Raw genomic sequence first — 17,295 nt, 5'->3', positions numbered from 1 at the left:
TTGTTAAAAGAATTTAAATTTACGCGCCGTTTATTTGATTTGGGAACACCGCAGAATTTGTTGTCATGACAGTCAATTTTGTTGATAATTGACCTGAAAAGGAATTAATTATTAAGAATAATGGATAGTTATTTTGGGTATAAAGAATTACAAGCATTGCAAAATTTATTAAATCCTCCGAAAGAAGATTCAGATTCTGAAGAATTGTATCAAAATGATGTTAAAAGAAAAGGTGAATTATTATTGTTACAACAATGAATTCATTATATGAACACGTATAAATATAAAAGAAAAATTTTACTTAGTGTTTTTTTTTTTTTTTATATAAAATACATTTTTCTCTAACAATCAATTTATATTAAATAATTATTTTTGTCTTTTTAAGATCCGAATTTTTAATTCATTATATTCTATATGTGCTGGTAACTATGACAAGGGATTAATTAAAAGAATTTTTTAAATTGATTTTATTATTTATTTTATAATAGAAATAATTTTAATATAAAATAAATCATAAAATCAATTTCAAAAAGAATATTAATTTAATTACCGAGTTATAAATAAATTAAAAAATGTTTCGCAAGCAAAGTTACCAATATCAGATAAAGAAATAAATCGTACCAATTTATTTTGCAATGGCGGTAGTTTTGAATAATTCAAATTCATCATATCCTCTTATACAATAAGATACTGATATTTTATTTATAATTAAAAAGATTTCATTACATTAATTGTTTGTATTTTCAGGTCCAGGTGATATTAAAGTTCAAAAAGAAGTTCCTTTGGATTGTGTAAAGCCGCACGCTCCTCTTAAAAAAGAAGATGACGATATTTGGCATTCTTCAGAAGTATCAACTCATTCTAATTTAGAAATAAACGATCCAAGGAAAGTACCGGAGTATGAAATCAAATTTAAGCAATCGGTGAAGACCGAAGATATTTTTTTAAATGTTCGTTTATTAATACGCTATTTTATCTTGTAAAACAAAATATTTTTGAAAACATTGATAATATTAAATGTTGCGTTTTTTATTTAGATGGGTTTTAAAACAACAGGCACCGCATCTTGCGAGTGGATTACCGTTTTAATAAAACTTCCTCAAGAAGTTCAAGAAAAAATTGAATTATCCGTTGAACCAAATGCAATTGACGTGCGTAGTCCTAAGTAAGTAAATGATATTTTTTTTTAATTTAAATCAGAGCTTCTCAAGGTTTTTCACTTGATGACTCCGTATAAGGTCGAGACCGACATTTTAAGAAGCCCTGATTCAAACAATATATATTTATTCTTATTGGATTTAATAATTATTATTGTACGCATTATAATTTAAAAAAACGATTCAAATGTTTAAATCATTATTAAATCATTAAGCAACGTTTTTACAGATACAAGTTGCATCTTCCAACGCCACACGAGGTGGATCCTAACGCATCACATGCGAAGTGGCATAATAATGTCGATACGTTAGAAATCACTTTGCGACTCGTACGAGAATTAGATGGTATTAACTTTTAATAAATACGTCAACGCAAAATGTCTATATATATTCTTAATATAAATTAAATATATTAGTGGGATTGATAGATAAATAAAAAAAGAAGTAGACAAATCCAAGTTAACAAATAAACGATATTCGTATAATTTATGAAGTTGCAAATTACATTATTATAATTGTAATAATAATCAGAGATGTCATTGTTCAAGTACTTTATTCTCGAGAATAAAAATTATGGCTATTGATGATACTTTTACAATATAATCAATGTTACAAAAAATCTTTAAGTTTCTAAAAAAAGTTTATATTCTACTATTTGTTAAATGGATATATAACGGAATTTTAATTTTTTTATAGACGGACTATACAGCATTTGGTATTTTTATCATACAAATTATATACTAAAGAGAATTATTGATCTCAAAAAAAGAAATTAATGTTTCCTTTTGTACAATTTATAAAGGCACTCGTGATAAGGTTTTATGCGTTTAGTAACAGTCCATTGAGTTTACGTCTCCTTGTTTATGCATCGTCAAGATGTCATCCAAGATAGATTCAAAACTATTAGTATATCCTTTTAACCATTGACTTTTCTCTTCTATATAAGTATCAATATCGGAATTAAATACAACATCTAAAAAGTCTTGCTTAGTTACACGGGAGATATACTTTAACATCTTCTTTTCTGTATTTTCGTGATCATTTTCGTGATCATTTTCTTGAGAATTATTACTATATACGTTAGCTAAGAGCTTCGCATCATTCGTATTTACAATTTCATCGATAATGTTATGAGAATTGCTCGGTTGCTTTTCTGATTGAACTGATGGCGCATCTTGTTGGACACGTTTGACATATGAATTATCTATAACAGCACTATCTTTTGGTGAAGATACTTCGAGTAATGAATCATTGAGTTTATATTTTAATAAAAATGTTTTTAACTTGTTTATGATCATTGCTGAAGCTTTGCAAACTTCAAAATCGCTATCGTCTTTTAAAGTGACTAACAAAACCTAAAACGCGGAGAATATACAAATTAATATAGATTAATAAATAATAAAGCACACAAATATTTATTCTACAGCTACTTACACCCAAACAATTTTGTCTCGCAAGTTCATCCAGTGCTTTGTTTAATCTACGTTTTATTTCGTTTTCATCCAACGCGACTATTTTTCTCTGTTCTTTAGAAAATGTTACATTCGGAAACGACCCATCTAACATTCCTTGATCGCTCAAATGAGATTTAATGAAATGTTTCCAAAATTCTAACGCACTTATTTTAACTTCCCAATGTAAATCAAAAATAGCTGCTACGGACATGACTTCTGATATACAACTGATAGTATTTTTTCTGAAAATATATAATATATAGAGAAAATATAATTATTATAAATAATACTAAATATAACAAATATTTAAGAAGATATTGACGAATTTAATAGACTTACAACCATTTTCTATAAATGTATAGTTCTTTCATTAAAACCACAGCCTCTCTTCGAACTATACCTTCAGTTTCATTGTTATACAATTTTATAATTATATTCTGTAAATGAAAAAAAAAACACAATTTTATATATACTCTTTTATAGTTATTATCAAAACTATTATTAAACTATTTCTATTGAACTAATTTATTAATAATATAAACATACGGGAAAATCAAAGTGAGATAATTTTTCATCCCATAATTTTTTTATACGAATAGTAGACGAAATAAAAATTAGAGCGGACGCTCGTACGTAGCTTTCTCCATCTGTCAATGCAATATCAATTGCCAATTCTACAAATTGATTAGAAAGTAAAAAATCTTGGAATGCTGGATATTCTGTAAATAATTGTCGAAATTAATAATTAATAATTATATTCAATAATATTTTGATATATTCACAATGCTTACTATCTTCTGAAATAATTGCAATAGTGTTTAATACTTCTAATACACTATCTCTGACTTCCCAATTAGGGTCGTGTAATCTTTTATAAAATGTCGGACCAATTTCATTCATGTGACTATCCGAATCTATGAGCAATGCCAAATTTGGTGGCATAAAGTTTTGAATAGCCAGTTTACATACTTTTAATGCTTTCACACAAAGCTATAAGAAAAATAAAATATATTTAATATTATAGATTTAAAATTTATTAAGAATAGAATAAAAAAAGATATTATAATTCAATAAATTTTCTTACCATAGGTAAAATACCTGGATGATTTAAAATACCTTGCGCAAGAGACAATAGACATATTGTTTCCACGCATTCTTGCCATTTTAATTTAAACTTTTCCGTTATAACAGCAAGACCATTAAGAAGTGATGCTAATAAAATAGGATTATCAACTATTGGATCACCTTCTAATATTGACTTATAAATTATTTTTCTTGAATTATCTGGGAGATTTGTTTTACTAGATTCCGAAGATGAACAGATTTTCATTCCATCTCGTACATTTGGTAGATAATTTTTTAAAATATGACACAACGTTTGAAATGTAATAACTGCTACATCCTGTATATAAAATAAGATTTCAGTTTAATTACATTTTGATTGTGTTTAATGTTATGAAAAATATTAATCTATAAAATACTTAGAATCTTACCCTGTCCATAATGTTTGTTATTTCTAAAAGTAAATCAATCGATACTTTACAAATATTTTCTAAAGGTAAATCACTTTTCCAAATTACATCTCTAATGTTATACAATAGTCTTTGCACAGGCATACACGTTACATCAAAAATTTTATTAATAAACATATCAAATAATTCATTCTGTATGTGATCTTTTCTTACACATATACACAGTGGTAGAATCTGAAAAAAAAAACATTGCATAAGAATGCGTATTATATTTTTCTAAAGAGTATTTCAATGTTTAATATTATTTTACCATTAGCACTATTGCTTGATGCTCAAATTTGTGTTGTTCTGGCAAAGTAAACTCACATAGCGTACGCAATTTTTTCCAATATATCATTAAAAACTTATTAGTTTTAATAAGTTCAACAATATATTTTTTGGATAGTAGCATCATCGATATATAGCATATGCCATAGTTAAATTTTTGCCATACATCATTGTCTATGGCCTTAGTGCTGCTTATGATTCCACGTTTCAATTTTAAGAAAAGTAATAACAACAATAGTTTATGTACATGCTGAAGAAATCTAGTACCAATGCATGCTTCAAAAAGTGCTTTAACTCGCATTTCTAATTCGTACAGTCCTTCGAATAATTCTGGTATCTTACTATCCATACTTACGAACAGCGTGTTTTCAAAAATACTGGTGATTAAACCTAAAGTATTACATAGAAATTCGTTTTCACCTAAGTAACTATCTTCTAAACTTTGTTGTGTTTGAGAATCATAATTATTTTTTACTAATGGATCAGCTATAGCTGATATAATTTCCATACAAATATGAACATTCTCTTGTTCATGTAAGAGAAGAGTCCACACAAATTTTTGACTCTCGTGAGTAATGTACATCGTATAATTTTTATGAGCACACTTTACGATATCTTTCCAGACACCTAAATATAAAAGAAATATTATAAAATATACAAATAATTATCAAATAATAATAACAACCTACCTAACCGAAGTACCCATTCTCTACCACTTTTATGTTTAATTAAATTCGATAACATTTGGGTATAAGCAATTATAACAGATGCAGATAAATGTTCATTGGAAGGTTGAACGATAGCGCAAAGTTTGTTATAGACATTATGATGTTGCCATCGATGAAAATTTATTTCGTTGGAAGCAACTATTCCAACGAGTTTTAACGTAAATATCATTATAGGTCTAGATGGCTTGCTATTAGAATCCCATGTGTTTAGTGCTTGTATAACCCATTCATGAAGATCTTCGTAATGTCGTTGATTTGATGAAGCTAAAAGCATCAATTTAATTTAATTATTTTATAATATATACATCAATTAATTAAATTCTATAACAATATTTATTTATTATCTTACATTGTTTATTTAGTAATTCTTCTATGTGAGTCAATAGCAGATCAAGATAAGTTACAGAAGTAATGTTATAGTTTGGTGAGAGAAAAATTTTCAAAACTTCTAATAACCTTTTATCTGTCTCAAACGATTCCATTTTATCTAATTCACTGCAATAAATTCTCTTTTTTTCGTAGTCAATTTATAAGCACGCACGAGATCTAAACATTTTATTATCACTATCAATTTTATAAGAAGAACTAAGCATTTCTAAATAACGAATGATTGCATCGTCGCATGAGGCATTTGATTATATATCACTACCAAGATTAATAAAAATTAAATGCAACGTTCAGCAATTATCATCCATTGATGTAACAAAAAAAAGAAAAAATTAAGAAAAAAAATGAAAAGTGTAGTAAATAAAATGTGTATTGATAAATACGCTTATTTACAATGTTAAATTTTCATTGTGTTTGTCGTGTTTTGTTGATTTTACTGTATCTATATGTAATTCATTTAAGCGTTTAAAACATGAATCGAGATTAGGATAATCACGAATACGTGCTAGTATATATGTAGTATTACGTCTTATAAAAATCTTTCTTCTCATTGGCCACGTTACATCGATAGAAATTATTATTGTACATGAAAACATTTATTGATAATTATTCATTCTGAAAGAGGTCGCAGTTAATCGTTATATTTATGGAAACTAATGCTCCACACCAAAAATGTTCAAGAATAAGCCATTTTTATTAAAATAAACTATATATTTATTAATTTTATTTACAATATATATTTATAAATATATATAATTAATATACTTTATTAAATTTATTTGTAATATCTTTAATATTTTCTATAAACAGGATTGTCTCCTTTTCGTCTGCTACATCTTTCATGTGTTATTGGCTGAGCAACTGACCAATCAACTTGCGCCCTTTCGATAATCCTTCGCGCTCTGCTAATGGCGGTACTTACAAAAAATGGCGCGTCTTCATTTTCCATTTGTACATAATTATTGTTGTAATTGTTGTTAATTGTTGTTATGTTAAATATGTATATTTAAAATTCTTGACTACTATGTATGTTGGACTACACATTTGAAGACTTTATTTCACTCGTTTTATAAAGTTTTTCTAAATATTAATTAATTTCTGTGTAAAGTATTATTTAAAGCGAATTTTTAAATGTCCGTTTTAAGTTTGCTAATTGGTTATATATGTTTTAATTATAATAAATTAATGTTTAATGATTCTCTTGTACTTTTGGAATAATTATACTTTATCAATTAAAAAAATTATATTTTTAAACTAAAAATATACGCGCGTTATTGTAATAACTTTCCTATTGGTCGTCTACAGCACTTTTATTTTTTAATTTTACCTCCAGATGTCGTTATTCATCTTGCTGAGTTTGTACGCATGCGCGCACGCGTGCATTGTACATGCAATCATATGCCATAAAAAAGAAAAGAAAGAATTAGATCAGCTGTTTCTTTACACAGTTTGTTAGTGCATATGTGCGTTTAATTTATGCAGTTCTTAGTAATCGTGACACGATATTATATAGTTTTCTTTTTTAATTTTAATATTACAGATAAAAAGGAATAATATTAAAATGTATTAAATTACAAATTAATGATACATTAATTGTCATAACGCAATTTAAATATAATGGTAAATGTTAAAATGACTTGTATATGTTTGTCAATCTTGAATATCATTAGATAGTGTTTGAAAAAATATCTGTGTAAATAATTCGACGATTATTTATTTTTAACAAATTATGACAATTATTTCTACTGGTTTTATGGTAAGTTTAATAGAATCATTACTTTCTACATTATTTCCTAGATTACATTTTATCACATTTCATGGTCAAACATGTGAAAATGACAATTCATTTTACGTCATTTTGTGATAGTTACTATAGATAGTGATTTTATTCGAACTTTACAATTTTTTATTATTATCTGTAATTTCTAGTATATACATATATATATCCTATCATTTAAGTAATCAAAAATAGTGAGATCATGTTAAATCACAGCAATTTGATTCACTCATTGTGAGTCAAAACAGATGTTTTTCTTTTTTATAAATCTAACATTAATCGAATTCATTTATTAAATTATAACAAACCAAAATCCTAACTGTTCTTGTTAGTGTAAGAATTTTGGATGACAAACATCTTCAGAATTAATATCTCTTATAGAATTTCTATTTAATTAATAATCATATAATCACTCTTATTAATTACATTTTAGGCTTTGCAAATGATGTCAGCTATGGTACCAGGTACAAATAATATTATGAATAATGATCAAAGCAGTCATCATACTATAGAAAGACAGAAATTACTCGATGATTTGTTGGATGCTGCAAAAAAATGTTATATTAGGTTCGGAGGTCGTGCAGAATTAGCAACAGAATCAGATGCATGCGTTGCTCAACTCTGTTCCATACTCGAAGCAATATTTAGTCATGGATTGCGCACTAATTGTATAGAAAAAGTTAATTTTGCTTTAAAGTAATTATTTTATTTATTTATGAAAATATTATTATTTATAAAAATCTTTTATAGTGTGTTGCAATTAAAAAAATATCTCTTTTCCATAGACATGTTTCTGCTTTGGTATCTGGTAGCAATGCTAGATCTTTGAATACGAATGATGCAGCATTCTGGCCATGTATAAAAGATCAATTAACGTGGCATGAACAAGAACGTTTTAGCATTTTAAGAAAGGTACGCACCGATTATGGCCGTGGCAGAGCATGGCTAAGAGCCATTTTAAATGAGCGTTCTTTGGAACGGAACTTACATACCGTTATAAATCCAGATAAGTTATCTTCATTCTATGAAGAATGGGCTTTTTTATTGGATCAAGAGAAATGCGCGGCATTGCCAAACGTAGCGGCAGGTAATTTTTAAGCACACGAAAAAGGATACATGAAAGGTTGGAAAATATTACAATCGATAATATATAATTATTTTTCTATTTTAGGACTCAGCGCAATTTTATTTGCTATAAGAATAGAAAACGAAGAATTGGACAATAATTTAAAAGTAAAAAATTCTGAAAACTTGAATGGCGAACAATCAGAACTTATCATATCTATAATGCCAGGTTTTTCTACTTTTTTATATTTATTTTTAATGTTTATCGTACTAAAGATTAATTTCAACACCTATATTTCTAACTTTTATATTTTATTTTATACCTATGCTTTTTTTTTCTTTTTTTTTTCCTTATAAGAATAACACGAGTTTCGATAGATACTTTTTGATTTGGCTATTACAAAATAGAAGGACAAAAATATTACTTCTTCTTAAAAGCCAACTGACATTAACAATTCATATATTTTAAAGGCACTCTGAATGTAAGACAAGGAAAAGTACAAAAAAAAGTACCAACTCATATTATTTCTTTTGACAATGATAGTGAAGAACAAGGAGAGTCTTCTGATGTTAGTACCAGTATTAATGAGCGCAGTTCTTTTAATAATTCTTCTATTTTAACAAAACATTCTTCATCTCCATCTATATCAGAAGTGCAATTGGATCTCGATGATTCTAATGCTGTTGCGAATAAGAGTTCTACTGAAAGTGAACACAGGTAAAACATTATTTTAAAAATCCTTTCTGTATTTAATATTTATTTTTATGAATAAGTTTTTTGATTAATATAAAATTTTATTTTATTTCCTCTAGCGAATCTCTAGATGAAGGAAAGATTTTAACTCCTGTAACAGATTCTGATAACTTGGGACTCGTTCTTACGTCACCTTTAGATCAGACATTCGACGATATATTAGTTAGCTTGCCAAATTATATAAATGTAAGTAATCATATATCAGTTCATTATTATAGTATTTACAATAATTGTTATAAATGTGTTTCCATATTTTATTCAGTATGTATATTATTTTCATAATTATGTTTAGGAAACAACAGATATAACTGAACCCGCGGTAGAAGCGACAGAGCATCTTGAAAATTTAGATAACCATACAAACACGGAAAATTTAGATGCTGAAGCATTACGGTCGAAAATTTTGACAATGGACGAACTCTTAGAACAAGCTAGAGAAGACGCTATGACCAGCAGATTGCTGTTAAATCGTTTTCAAAGACAGCATCAAAATCTTGTCGAAAAACATCAATTGCAGTTGCAGACGCTGAACGGGTAATTTGTTTATGCATTTTATCTTTTTCTATTTATCTTTACTTCTGTATGTTTTATTTATCTTACCACGTTTGTTTCAAAACAGGGAGAATGAACTCTTGAGACAACAATTACGTAAATATGTAACAGCTGTACAAATGTTAAGAAAGGAATCTGATTCCACTTATGTGATAGAAAGAGATGTTTCGCCGACTCGTAACAATGAAGCGGAACAGTACGAAGCAAAGTTAATTCAAGTCGCAGATATGCACGCAGAATTAATGGAATTCAATTCGAGATTAATTTTACAACTGGCGAACAGGTATAAGTCATATATGCAAGATAATTAAATTAATTTATTCATTTATCAGTTTTTTTTTTATATAAAATACTTTTAATAGTTTATAATAAATAATAATTCAATTGTAAAGGGACAAATTGATAAAAATTCTGCAAACGGAATTGGAATGTCTTCGAGGTCCTTTCAACGAGGATGAATTACCGTTGGAAATTCCATGTTTTATTCATATATGGATACCGTCTGTTTTTCTGACAGGACAGCCTTCTGATATTCATCATGTATATCAAGTAATTGTTATGAACAAAAATAATTCCATATTAAAGAAAAAAGAAAAAAAAGTTTATTATCATGTTTTTTTTGTTAATTTTTTAATTTTATTAATTTTAGATATATATACGAATACGGGAAACCGAATGGAATATTTACAGACGATATGCGCAGTTTTATGAATTACACAAAGAATTGATAAAGCATGATGCGATTGTGACTACTTATGAATTCCCTCCTAAAAAAACAATAGGAAATAAGGTAATGTATTTATTAAAAGTAGAATATAAATATACTATGTGTAAATATATTATAATAAAGATATTTTTGTTAGGATGCTAAATTTGTTGAAGAAAGAAGACAAAAATTACAAGAATGGCTGAGACGTGTTGTTGGACGATTGGCTAGGTGTTCTACGTTTTCTTCTAACCCGAGCAGGCAAACTCTTATATCGTTATTACCATTTTTTGGGTAAGTCATGTGTTTTCACCAATAAGATAAAAAATATGTTTTTAAATTATTTCTTGCTATTACATTATTTTACAAAAATTATCACATTAATATATATATATTATATATCATTGTCTTTTTATTATATATATATTTACTTATTTAGTATAATTTTCATTTTTAGCGACAGACCCAATGCAGATAATAAAATAAAAAATAATACAGCAAAAAATGCATTATCTTCTTCTCCACAATATATGGGCTTATAATGATTGCTTATATAGAAATTGTATATAGACAAATTCTTTAATTTAATGATTAAATAAAAACAAACTGTTTTATATGTATATCTTTTTAAGTAGATGTAATATAATATATGCAAATATACAGTGTGTCCCAGCTGAAAGAGGCCACCCAAATATTTTCTTTGTTTTTATTGATATGAAAAATGTTTTTCCTATGATATATTTCTACTAAAACCAATTAAAGTATGTCTTAAACAGTTTTCATATCATTAAAAACAAAGAAAATATTTAAGTTGCCTCCTTCAGCTTTTTTCGTCTTGTATAAGTTTAAATAAGATAATATTTCCCGCGAAATATTCAAAAAAAGTGAATAAAACAGGGTAACCAATCTATCATTGTTGCCAACTATTAAAATAGTGTTAGTGTCTTAGCTCTTGTTAAATTTTTCGAAATTAGACAAAATTAAACTTACATTTCACATTTAATCTATCATTAATTATATTATTACATTGTAATTGGTCGTATCTTGACAACAATCTGAACATGTGAATAAGTAGCCAATGAAACAACGTTTAGTTCTTTTTATTAGCCAATTAAAATGTTTAAAAATAAAGAATCTGGACAAAACACTATATGAGAAATTTAGATCATATATACATTGAATTTATATTAATTATGCATTATTTATGAAAATTAATTGACAAATTTTATATAACATTTTTTAAATGTTACTTTGCTTTTATTATATTTTCAAATGATTATATATCTTGCATTAAAGAAATAATTTTAAAGATGAATAGATGATTTACTAAACAAGGGGAAGACTAGAGAGAGAGCATGGATACTGAACAGTTCTCTCGTGGTTGCATTGGTGACATCGATTGTATTTGTAAATGAGCATTTACCTTTACGCCATGAGTTTATCTATTTCTTGTAATCAATTGTAACCAATGTAATGTTTATATTTTTGACATATTAATTAATTGTGATTTATTAAGAGATCGTTTGTCTGATTAAAAAGACGTACTTTTTTTTATTTTTTTTTATCTAATTTATAAATAATATCAAGAAGGAAAAGGTGTTATGTTTTAAGTATTAAAAACTTGTTACTATTTTCACGTAACATGTTTATCATCAGTTCATACTTTAAATTTTTAATTGTAGTCATTTGATACTAACTTTATAAAAAGGATAAAGGTTTAACGATTATTATACTCAGTAAGTATATTTTGTCTTTTTTGTGAAATATTATACTTATTCATACTTAAAGACGTATTTAAATTGAAGTGGTTGTGGAAATATTCGAAAATTTATTACAGATTTTACATTCTAAATTCAACTTTTCGTAAATCATATTTATTCTTCTGCAAATTAAATTCATTCGTTCGCATATCAAGTTTAATATTTAGCAAATCAAGTTCACTCTTTTGTAAATATATTTAACGTTTACTCTACTTTTATGATAGTTATTTATTTATAAACATTTTTTTTTTATTTTTTTTAGTGATAGTAAAATTTCTCTTTCCTTTGTTAAGTAGCAAATCTAAACTCGAGTTGGTGAGAAAATGATACATAAATTAAATTAAAAATATAAAATTAGATAAGAATAGATCTTTTATTCCATCTCTTTCTTTAGAATCATTTGTCATTGTGTGAACATTCTCTATAGGTTGATTCATATGACTTTCTTTCAATAGTATGATTCATCAATAAATATTTATTTAAAGTCCATTAGTGTGTATTCTTGAAGAGATGTCAACCTAAATAAACACTAACGAGATACAAAATAATGCTGGTACAACAATACAGTATATTGTCATTTCAATATTTTATTCGTATAAATTAATGATATTAACATGTGCATTATATAATACTAACAGCTTACAATTTATATGCTTAGATATTATTTTCTATAACAATATTAAATTTTAATTCAACAGAATTTCATTGCATTATACAGAATACAAATGTTACATTATTTTGTGGGATTTTCCATGAATGAATAATTTATCTACACGTATATACATATATATATGTGTACATATATAAAATATTTGTTTGATTTCCTCATACGTTTTTCCTTATTTCAGTATTAAAGAAATCCTTGTTCCTATTGTGCCTGTGCTGCAGTATTGTTGCTAGCAAAGAAAAAGTTTTGTAATGCTTCTTTTAAAAATCTAAAGAAATTATAAGTTTATAATAAAAAGTAAGTAAACAAAAAAAGAATATATGATTATTTCAATAATTTAAATAAATGATACTTGATTGATATTATAGATTATGCGTATTTTAATATTTCAAAATTTTTTAGATTTTCACTAAAATTATGGGACGTTACACGGGAAAGAAATGTCGCCTTTTAACGATGTTAGGACTTACAGCGCTTTTATTTTTGGTGGAGATAGTCGTTGGTTATGTGACCAATTCGATGGCTTTAATAGCTGATAGTTTTCATATGTTATCAGATGTAGCCGCATTAGTTGTGGCGTTTCTTTCTGTTAAGGTAAGCATTAGCAATAATACATTACAATTATTGGTAATATTTCGTAAGCATTTATTTTATTATATTATTAACATTTCAGTAAGTTTATGTTATTAACTCCTTGCATTATGATTTAACGTACTTAGCCTGTAAGATTTGCCACAAGTAAAACCCATGTTTCTCATATCTGGGTCATAAAGTAGGTCATGTATTTAATATGTTGAACGCAAGGAGTTCACTTATTATTCCTTTTATAAATTAATATTTCTTTTTTATTTTCAGATGTCACCAAAAAAATGGTCCAAGAACACTTTTGGATGGGCTAGAGCTGAAGTCTTAGGTGCACTTGTTAATGCAGTTTTTTTAGTTGCATTATGCTTTAGCATTACCGTGGAGGCATGTAAAAGGTTCATCGAAGTGGAAGAAATACACGAAGCTAAACTTCTAGTGTCTGTGGGTGCGCTTGGTCTATTTGTCAACTTAATAGGTTTATGCTTATTTCGTGGTAATTATCTTGCTTTTTATGCTCATTACAAATTTCAATAATGTTTAAATATTAATATAATATATACAAAGATATTATATATATATTTTATATTCATATATCATTTGTATAGCTGTATCAGGGTAAAAAAATCATTTATAGTTCTTTGAAGAAAATTAGGCTGCTAATTATTCAGATAGAAGTAATTATAAACATTATACTCCTCAATTATCATTCATTTTTCCTATTATATTATAATTTAGGTCAGAGATAACTTATAGTATTTTGAGTCGTAGATTGTAAATAATAAAACATATATTCAGGCTAATGAAGTATAAAAAAAAGAAGGATATTATTAATATTTCTTTATTTAGATAGAAAGTTTAGAGTTGATAATCATAAGGGCTTCATAGCAGTATCACAAATTAATTATACTTTATTTGTATACTGGCTTTTAGATTTGTTAAATTACTTATTAATCGCTTTATTTTTATCAGTCGTAATATCGTTTATAAAAAATGATTGAAAGAATATCAGAAATAGGAAAATTGTCTTGCTTTTATTTGGAAACAATTAATTTACTTTTAATTAATTGCCTCTTTGTTTTTAGTAGAAAAATATACATACATACTCATTTGACATTTTATTATTACAGAACATGGAGGTTCTCATGATCATTCACATGGCATATCACGCAGTCATAACAGATTAAGCACATTAGTAGGCACGGATGACAATGAAAATGACAACACTTACAGACCACCAACGGCACAAGCAAAAAGAGCACATGGCCATACGCATGATGCCAGTCAAATGAACATGCGCGGTGTATTCCTTCATGTACTGTCCGATGCAGTGGGTTCTGTTAATGTAATTGCCTCCGCTTTAATAGTGTGGCTTACAAAATGGCAGTACAGGTAATATTTTTTATAACACATTATTTTGCTATGATCGTTGCTTTTTCCATTTTGCTTGTATCTTTTTATTATAGTCATTAAGATTAACTTAATTTAACTTTTTACCTAATAATGATATACGTTTATTTTTTAATAAGAAAGAAATATTATTTAAACCTCATTTTTTGTTACAGATTTTACATCGATCCAGCATTATCACTGCTATTGGTTATTCTCATGTTGCGTTCTGTTTGGCCATTGTTTAGGGAGTCGGCACTAATTCTTTTACAAACTGTACCGACACATATTCAGGTATAATAAAAAAATAATAAACTATATAACAATTTGGATGACGCTCTTATTACATTATAAATTGAATTTAATTGTTTTACTTTATATATATACGTTTTTATATATTTTATTTATATATATGTTTTTCTGTATATTTAAAAAATCTGTTTTTATTAGGTCGACGCAATACAACAACGCTTACTGGAAAACGTTGATGGGGTATTAGCCGTCCACGAATTTCATGTATGGCAATTAGCTGGTGATCGTATTATAGCTTCCGCGCACATAAGATGTAGAAATCTTTCAGAATATATGAAAATTGCAGAACAAGTTAAAGAATTTTTCCATAATGAGGGTATACATTCTACTACAATACAACCAGAATTTATTGATGTAAGTTTGTTTGTTGTATATTTATAGATATCACATACGATAGGTTTTATTACTTCTCACTTTAATAGATGAGATTTTAACGATGTTGAGAGTGATGAAATATTAATTGAGTAATTTTTTTAGTATCAATCAAATAGTGAAATTAAAGATACGCCAACAGAAGATTGTGTACTCGATTGTCCAAAGACTGATAAACCTTGTAATCATGCTACTTGTTGTGGTCCCTCGAAACAGGTATGTGTTTCATAATTTTCCAAGTGCTTCATTACTCGAATTCCTTGAATTCTACATTATGAAATCCTACAGTATTACCTGAAGAGAAGCACCTCTCCCCACAGTCCTTATTCAAAGTCTAAATGCCTTGGGCGTTGCTTAGAAGCGATTAAATCTGATTCTGATACGATCATAGGTAAACTGATGTTTTTATAGAGAGTATGGGAAAATTATTTAAAGACACTAATACAAAAGAATTATTTTTATGTGTCTTAATGATAAAAGATCTATGAGCATTTAAATTTTATTTCAATAATATGATCGTAAAAGAAATACTTCTTTTTCTTCATTGATTTAAAATTAATTCTTACTGACATAGATATACAGGGTAATATATTTTTGTCGTTTTGTTGTGCAGTACGATTTAATTTTTACAGGGTCGTGAATCCCCTTCGCCCGGGGAAACACCATATATGTGCAGGCAACGTAATAGCTTGGCACGTTCGACTGCTTCTATAGGAGGAACAAAGCAACAGGAAGTGAACGAGATGGAGCGAGGACATTTACTTTCTCTATCTGGTTCTCATCATTCCATCCAACTTCCGCATTCTCACATTAACACGCCGACGGTTTGAGTTATTCTTTGATAACCACTCGCCTACCTCTATAGCCGATTACACAACGTAAAGAAATGCTATTGTACAAACATAATAAATTAATCATTTGACTGTGTACTAATTTTGTTACTATCGTGATTAACAATAGCATTAATTTCCAATTAACTTGCGTCGTTATTTATCTGGTTTCATTACATCTAAAAGATTGATTATAATTAAGAAAAGTTTGTTATACATATCTGTAGATAATTATAACAAAGGATTAAGTTAAAAATAAAAAAAATATAGATTTTATGATTTATTTAATATTATATACAAGCTCGCTCGAAATAAATCATAAATAATATTTTTTTCATTTTTAACTTAATCCGCTGTCTTAATTACTGGCACATATAACAAATCTTATTACTAGAAAGTAATGATATTGTACAAAACTGTATATTATTTAATTTAAGATTTAATCCTAAAAGATATTCTGTTTCTTTAAGTTGATTTTTAACTGTTCATTTTCTTATTGATGAACAAAAAATGCGAAAATTAAATATTTTTATGCATAAGACCTATTGATACCAAATGAAATATACTATGCGTTGAAAAAAACGTAATAATCACGAGTATAAGTCCTAGTTGCCTTGGAAACTATTTATATCTCTTTGTAAATATTCAATTAACAATTTAATGGATACAAAATTTAATGATCATTGATTACTTCCTGAAAAATGATTCATTATACTTCGAAATTTATAAAACAGAAACATAAACTATAATAGTTAATATATATATCTCAGTGAGTCACAGGAGTATTCGTACCCACTTCCATTGAATTTTAAATAATTGATATTTGTTTGTAATGCATATTTTCTATTCTATAAATTCTATTTTAAAATTATTACATTTTCTAATTGATATATATTTTATTACAGAAGAACATTTGATTGTTAAAGAAAAAAAATAAAATTGTCTCGCAAGTTGTCTCGCAATTTGTACCTACGTAAGATATAATAAAAATGCAACCATTATTT

At 27.0% G+C, this 17,295-nt stretch overlaps 4 protein-coding genes across 7 annotated transcripts; 3 read left to right on the top strand and 1 right to left on the bottom strand.

Annotated features, from left to right (window-relative positions):
* Positions 1-85: 85 nt before the first annotated feature.
* Positions 86-1,755, top strand: LOC122520521 (dynein axonemal assembly factor 6). The gene is made up of 4 exons (XM_043640577.1): positions 86-232; positions 748-950; positions 1,038-1,165; positions 1,387-1,755. Exons 1-4 carry the CDS (start codon positions 121-123, stop codon positions 1,514-1,516), a joined length of 573 nt encoding a protein of 190 aa, XP_043496512.1. The 5' UTR covers positions 86-120; the 3' UTR covers positions 1,517-1,755.
* Positions 1,694-6,070, bottom strand: LOC122520519. 3 transcript variants are annotated; one of them, XM_043640573.1, is made up of 11 exons: positions 6,052-6,070; positions 5,488-5,684; positions 5,100-5,402; positions 4,394-5,037; positions 4,105-4,317; positions 3,696-4,013; positions 3,403-3,601; positions 3,158-3,330; positions 2,951-3,048; positions 2,592-2,853; positions 1,694-2,512 (listed from the first exon to the last, which is right to left on the bottom strand). In XM_043640573.1, exons 2-11 carry the CDS (start codon positions 5,618-5,620, stop codon positions 1,985-1,987), a joined length of 2,871 nt encoding a protein of 956 aa, XP_043496508.1. In that variant the 5' UTR covers positions 5,621-5,684; positions 6,052-6,070; the 3' UTR covers positions 1,694-1,984. The 3 variants fall into 3 exon arrangements, with proteins under 3 accessions (XP_043496508.1, XP_043496507.1, XP_043496506.1); XM_043640572.1 differs by lacking the exon at positions 6,052-6,070 and adding an exon at positions 5,919-6,045; XM_043640571.1 differs by lacking the exon at positions 6,052-6,070 and having other exon boundaries at positions 5,488-5,826.
* An 827-nt stretch (positions 6,071-6,897) lies between these two features.
* Positions 6,898-10,999, top strand: LOC122520767 (sorting nexin-29). The gene is made up of 12 exons (XM_043641017.1): positions 6,898-7,281; positions 7,736-7,998; positions 8,088-8,389; positions 8,474-8,596; positions 8,839-9,085; positions 9,181-9,307; positions 9,414-9,655; positions 9,741-9,956; positions 10,066-10,222; positions 10,323-10,463; positions 10,537-10,673; positions 10,837-10,999. Exons 1-12 carry the CDS (start codon positions 7,255-7,257, stop codon positions 10,919-10,921), a joined length of 2,067 nt encoding a protein of 688 aa, XP_043496952.1. The 5' UTR covers positions 6,898-7,254; the 3' UTR covers positions 10,922-10,999.
* Positions 11,000-11,642: 643 nt separating this feature from the next.
* Positions 11,643-16,390, top strand: LOC122520766 (zinc transporter 1). Of its 2 annotated transcripts, none has more exons than XM_043641015.1 (9): positions 11,643-12,115; positions 12,988-13,103; positions 13,209-13,400; positions 13,662-13,884; positions 14,519-14,780; positions 14,954-15,071; positions 15,228-15,443; positions 15,567-15,677; positions 16,094-16,390. In XM_043641015.1, exons 3-9 carry the CDS (start codon positions 13,224-13,226, stop codon positions 16,289-16,291), a joined length of 1,305 nt encoding a protein of 434 aa, XP_043496950.1. In that variant the 5' UTR covers positions 11,643-12,115; positions 12,988-13,103; positions 13,209-13,223; the 3' UTR covers positions 16,292-16,390. The 2 variants fall into 2 exon arrangements, with proteins under 2 accessions (XP_043496950.1, XP_043496951.1); XM_043641016.1 differs by lacking the exon at positions 11,643-12,115 and adding an exon at positions 12,472-12,692.
* Positions 16,391-17,295: the final 905 nt, after the last annotated feature.

This window comes from Polistes fuscatus, unplaced genomic scaffold (assembly GCF_010416935.1).
Source record: "Polistes fuscatus isolate 324 unplaced genomic scaffold, CU_Pfus_HIC Scaffold4, whole genome shotgun sequence".
Lineage (NCBI taxonomy): Eukaryota > Metazoa > Arthropoda > Insecta > Hymenoptera > Vespidae > Polistes > Polistes fuscatus.
Note: the sequence above shows the minus strand (reverse complement) of the source record. Positions and strands in the feature narration are given on the sequence as shown.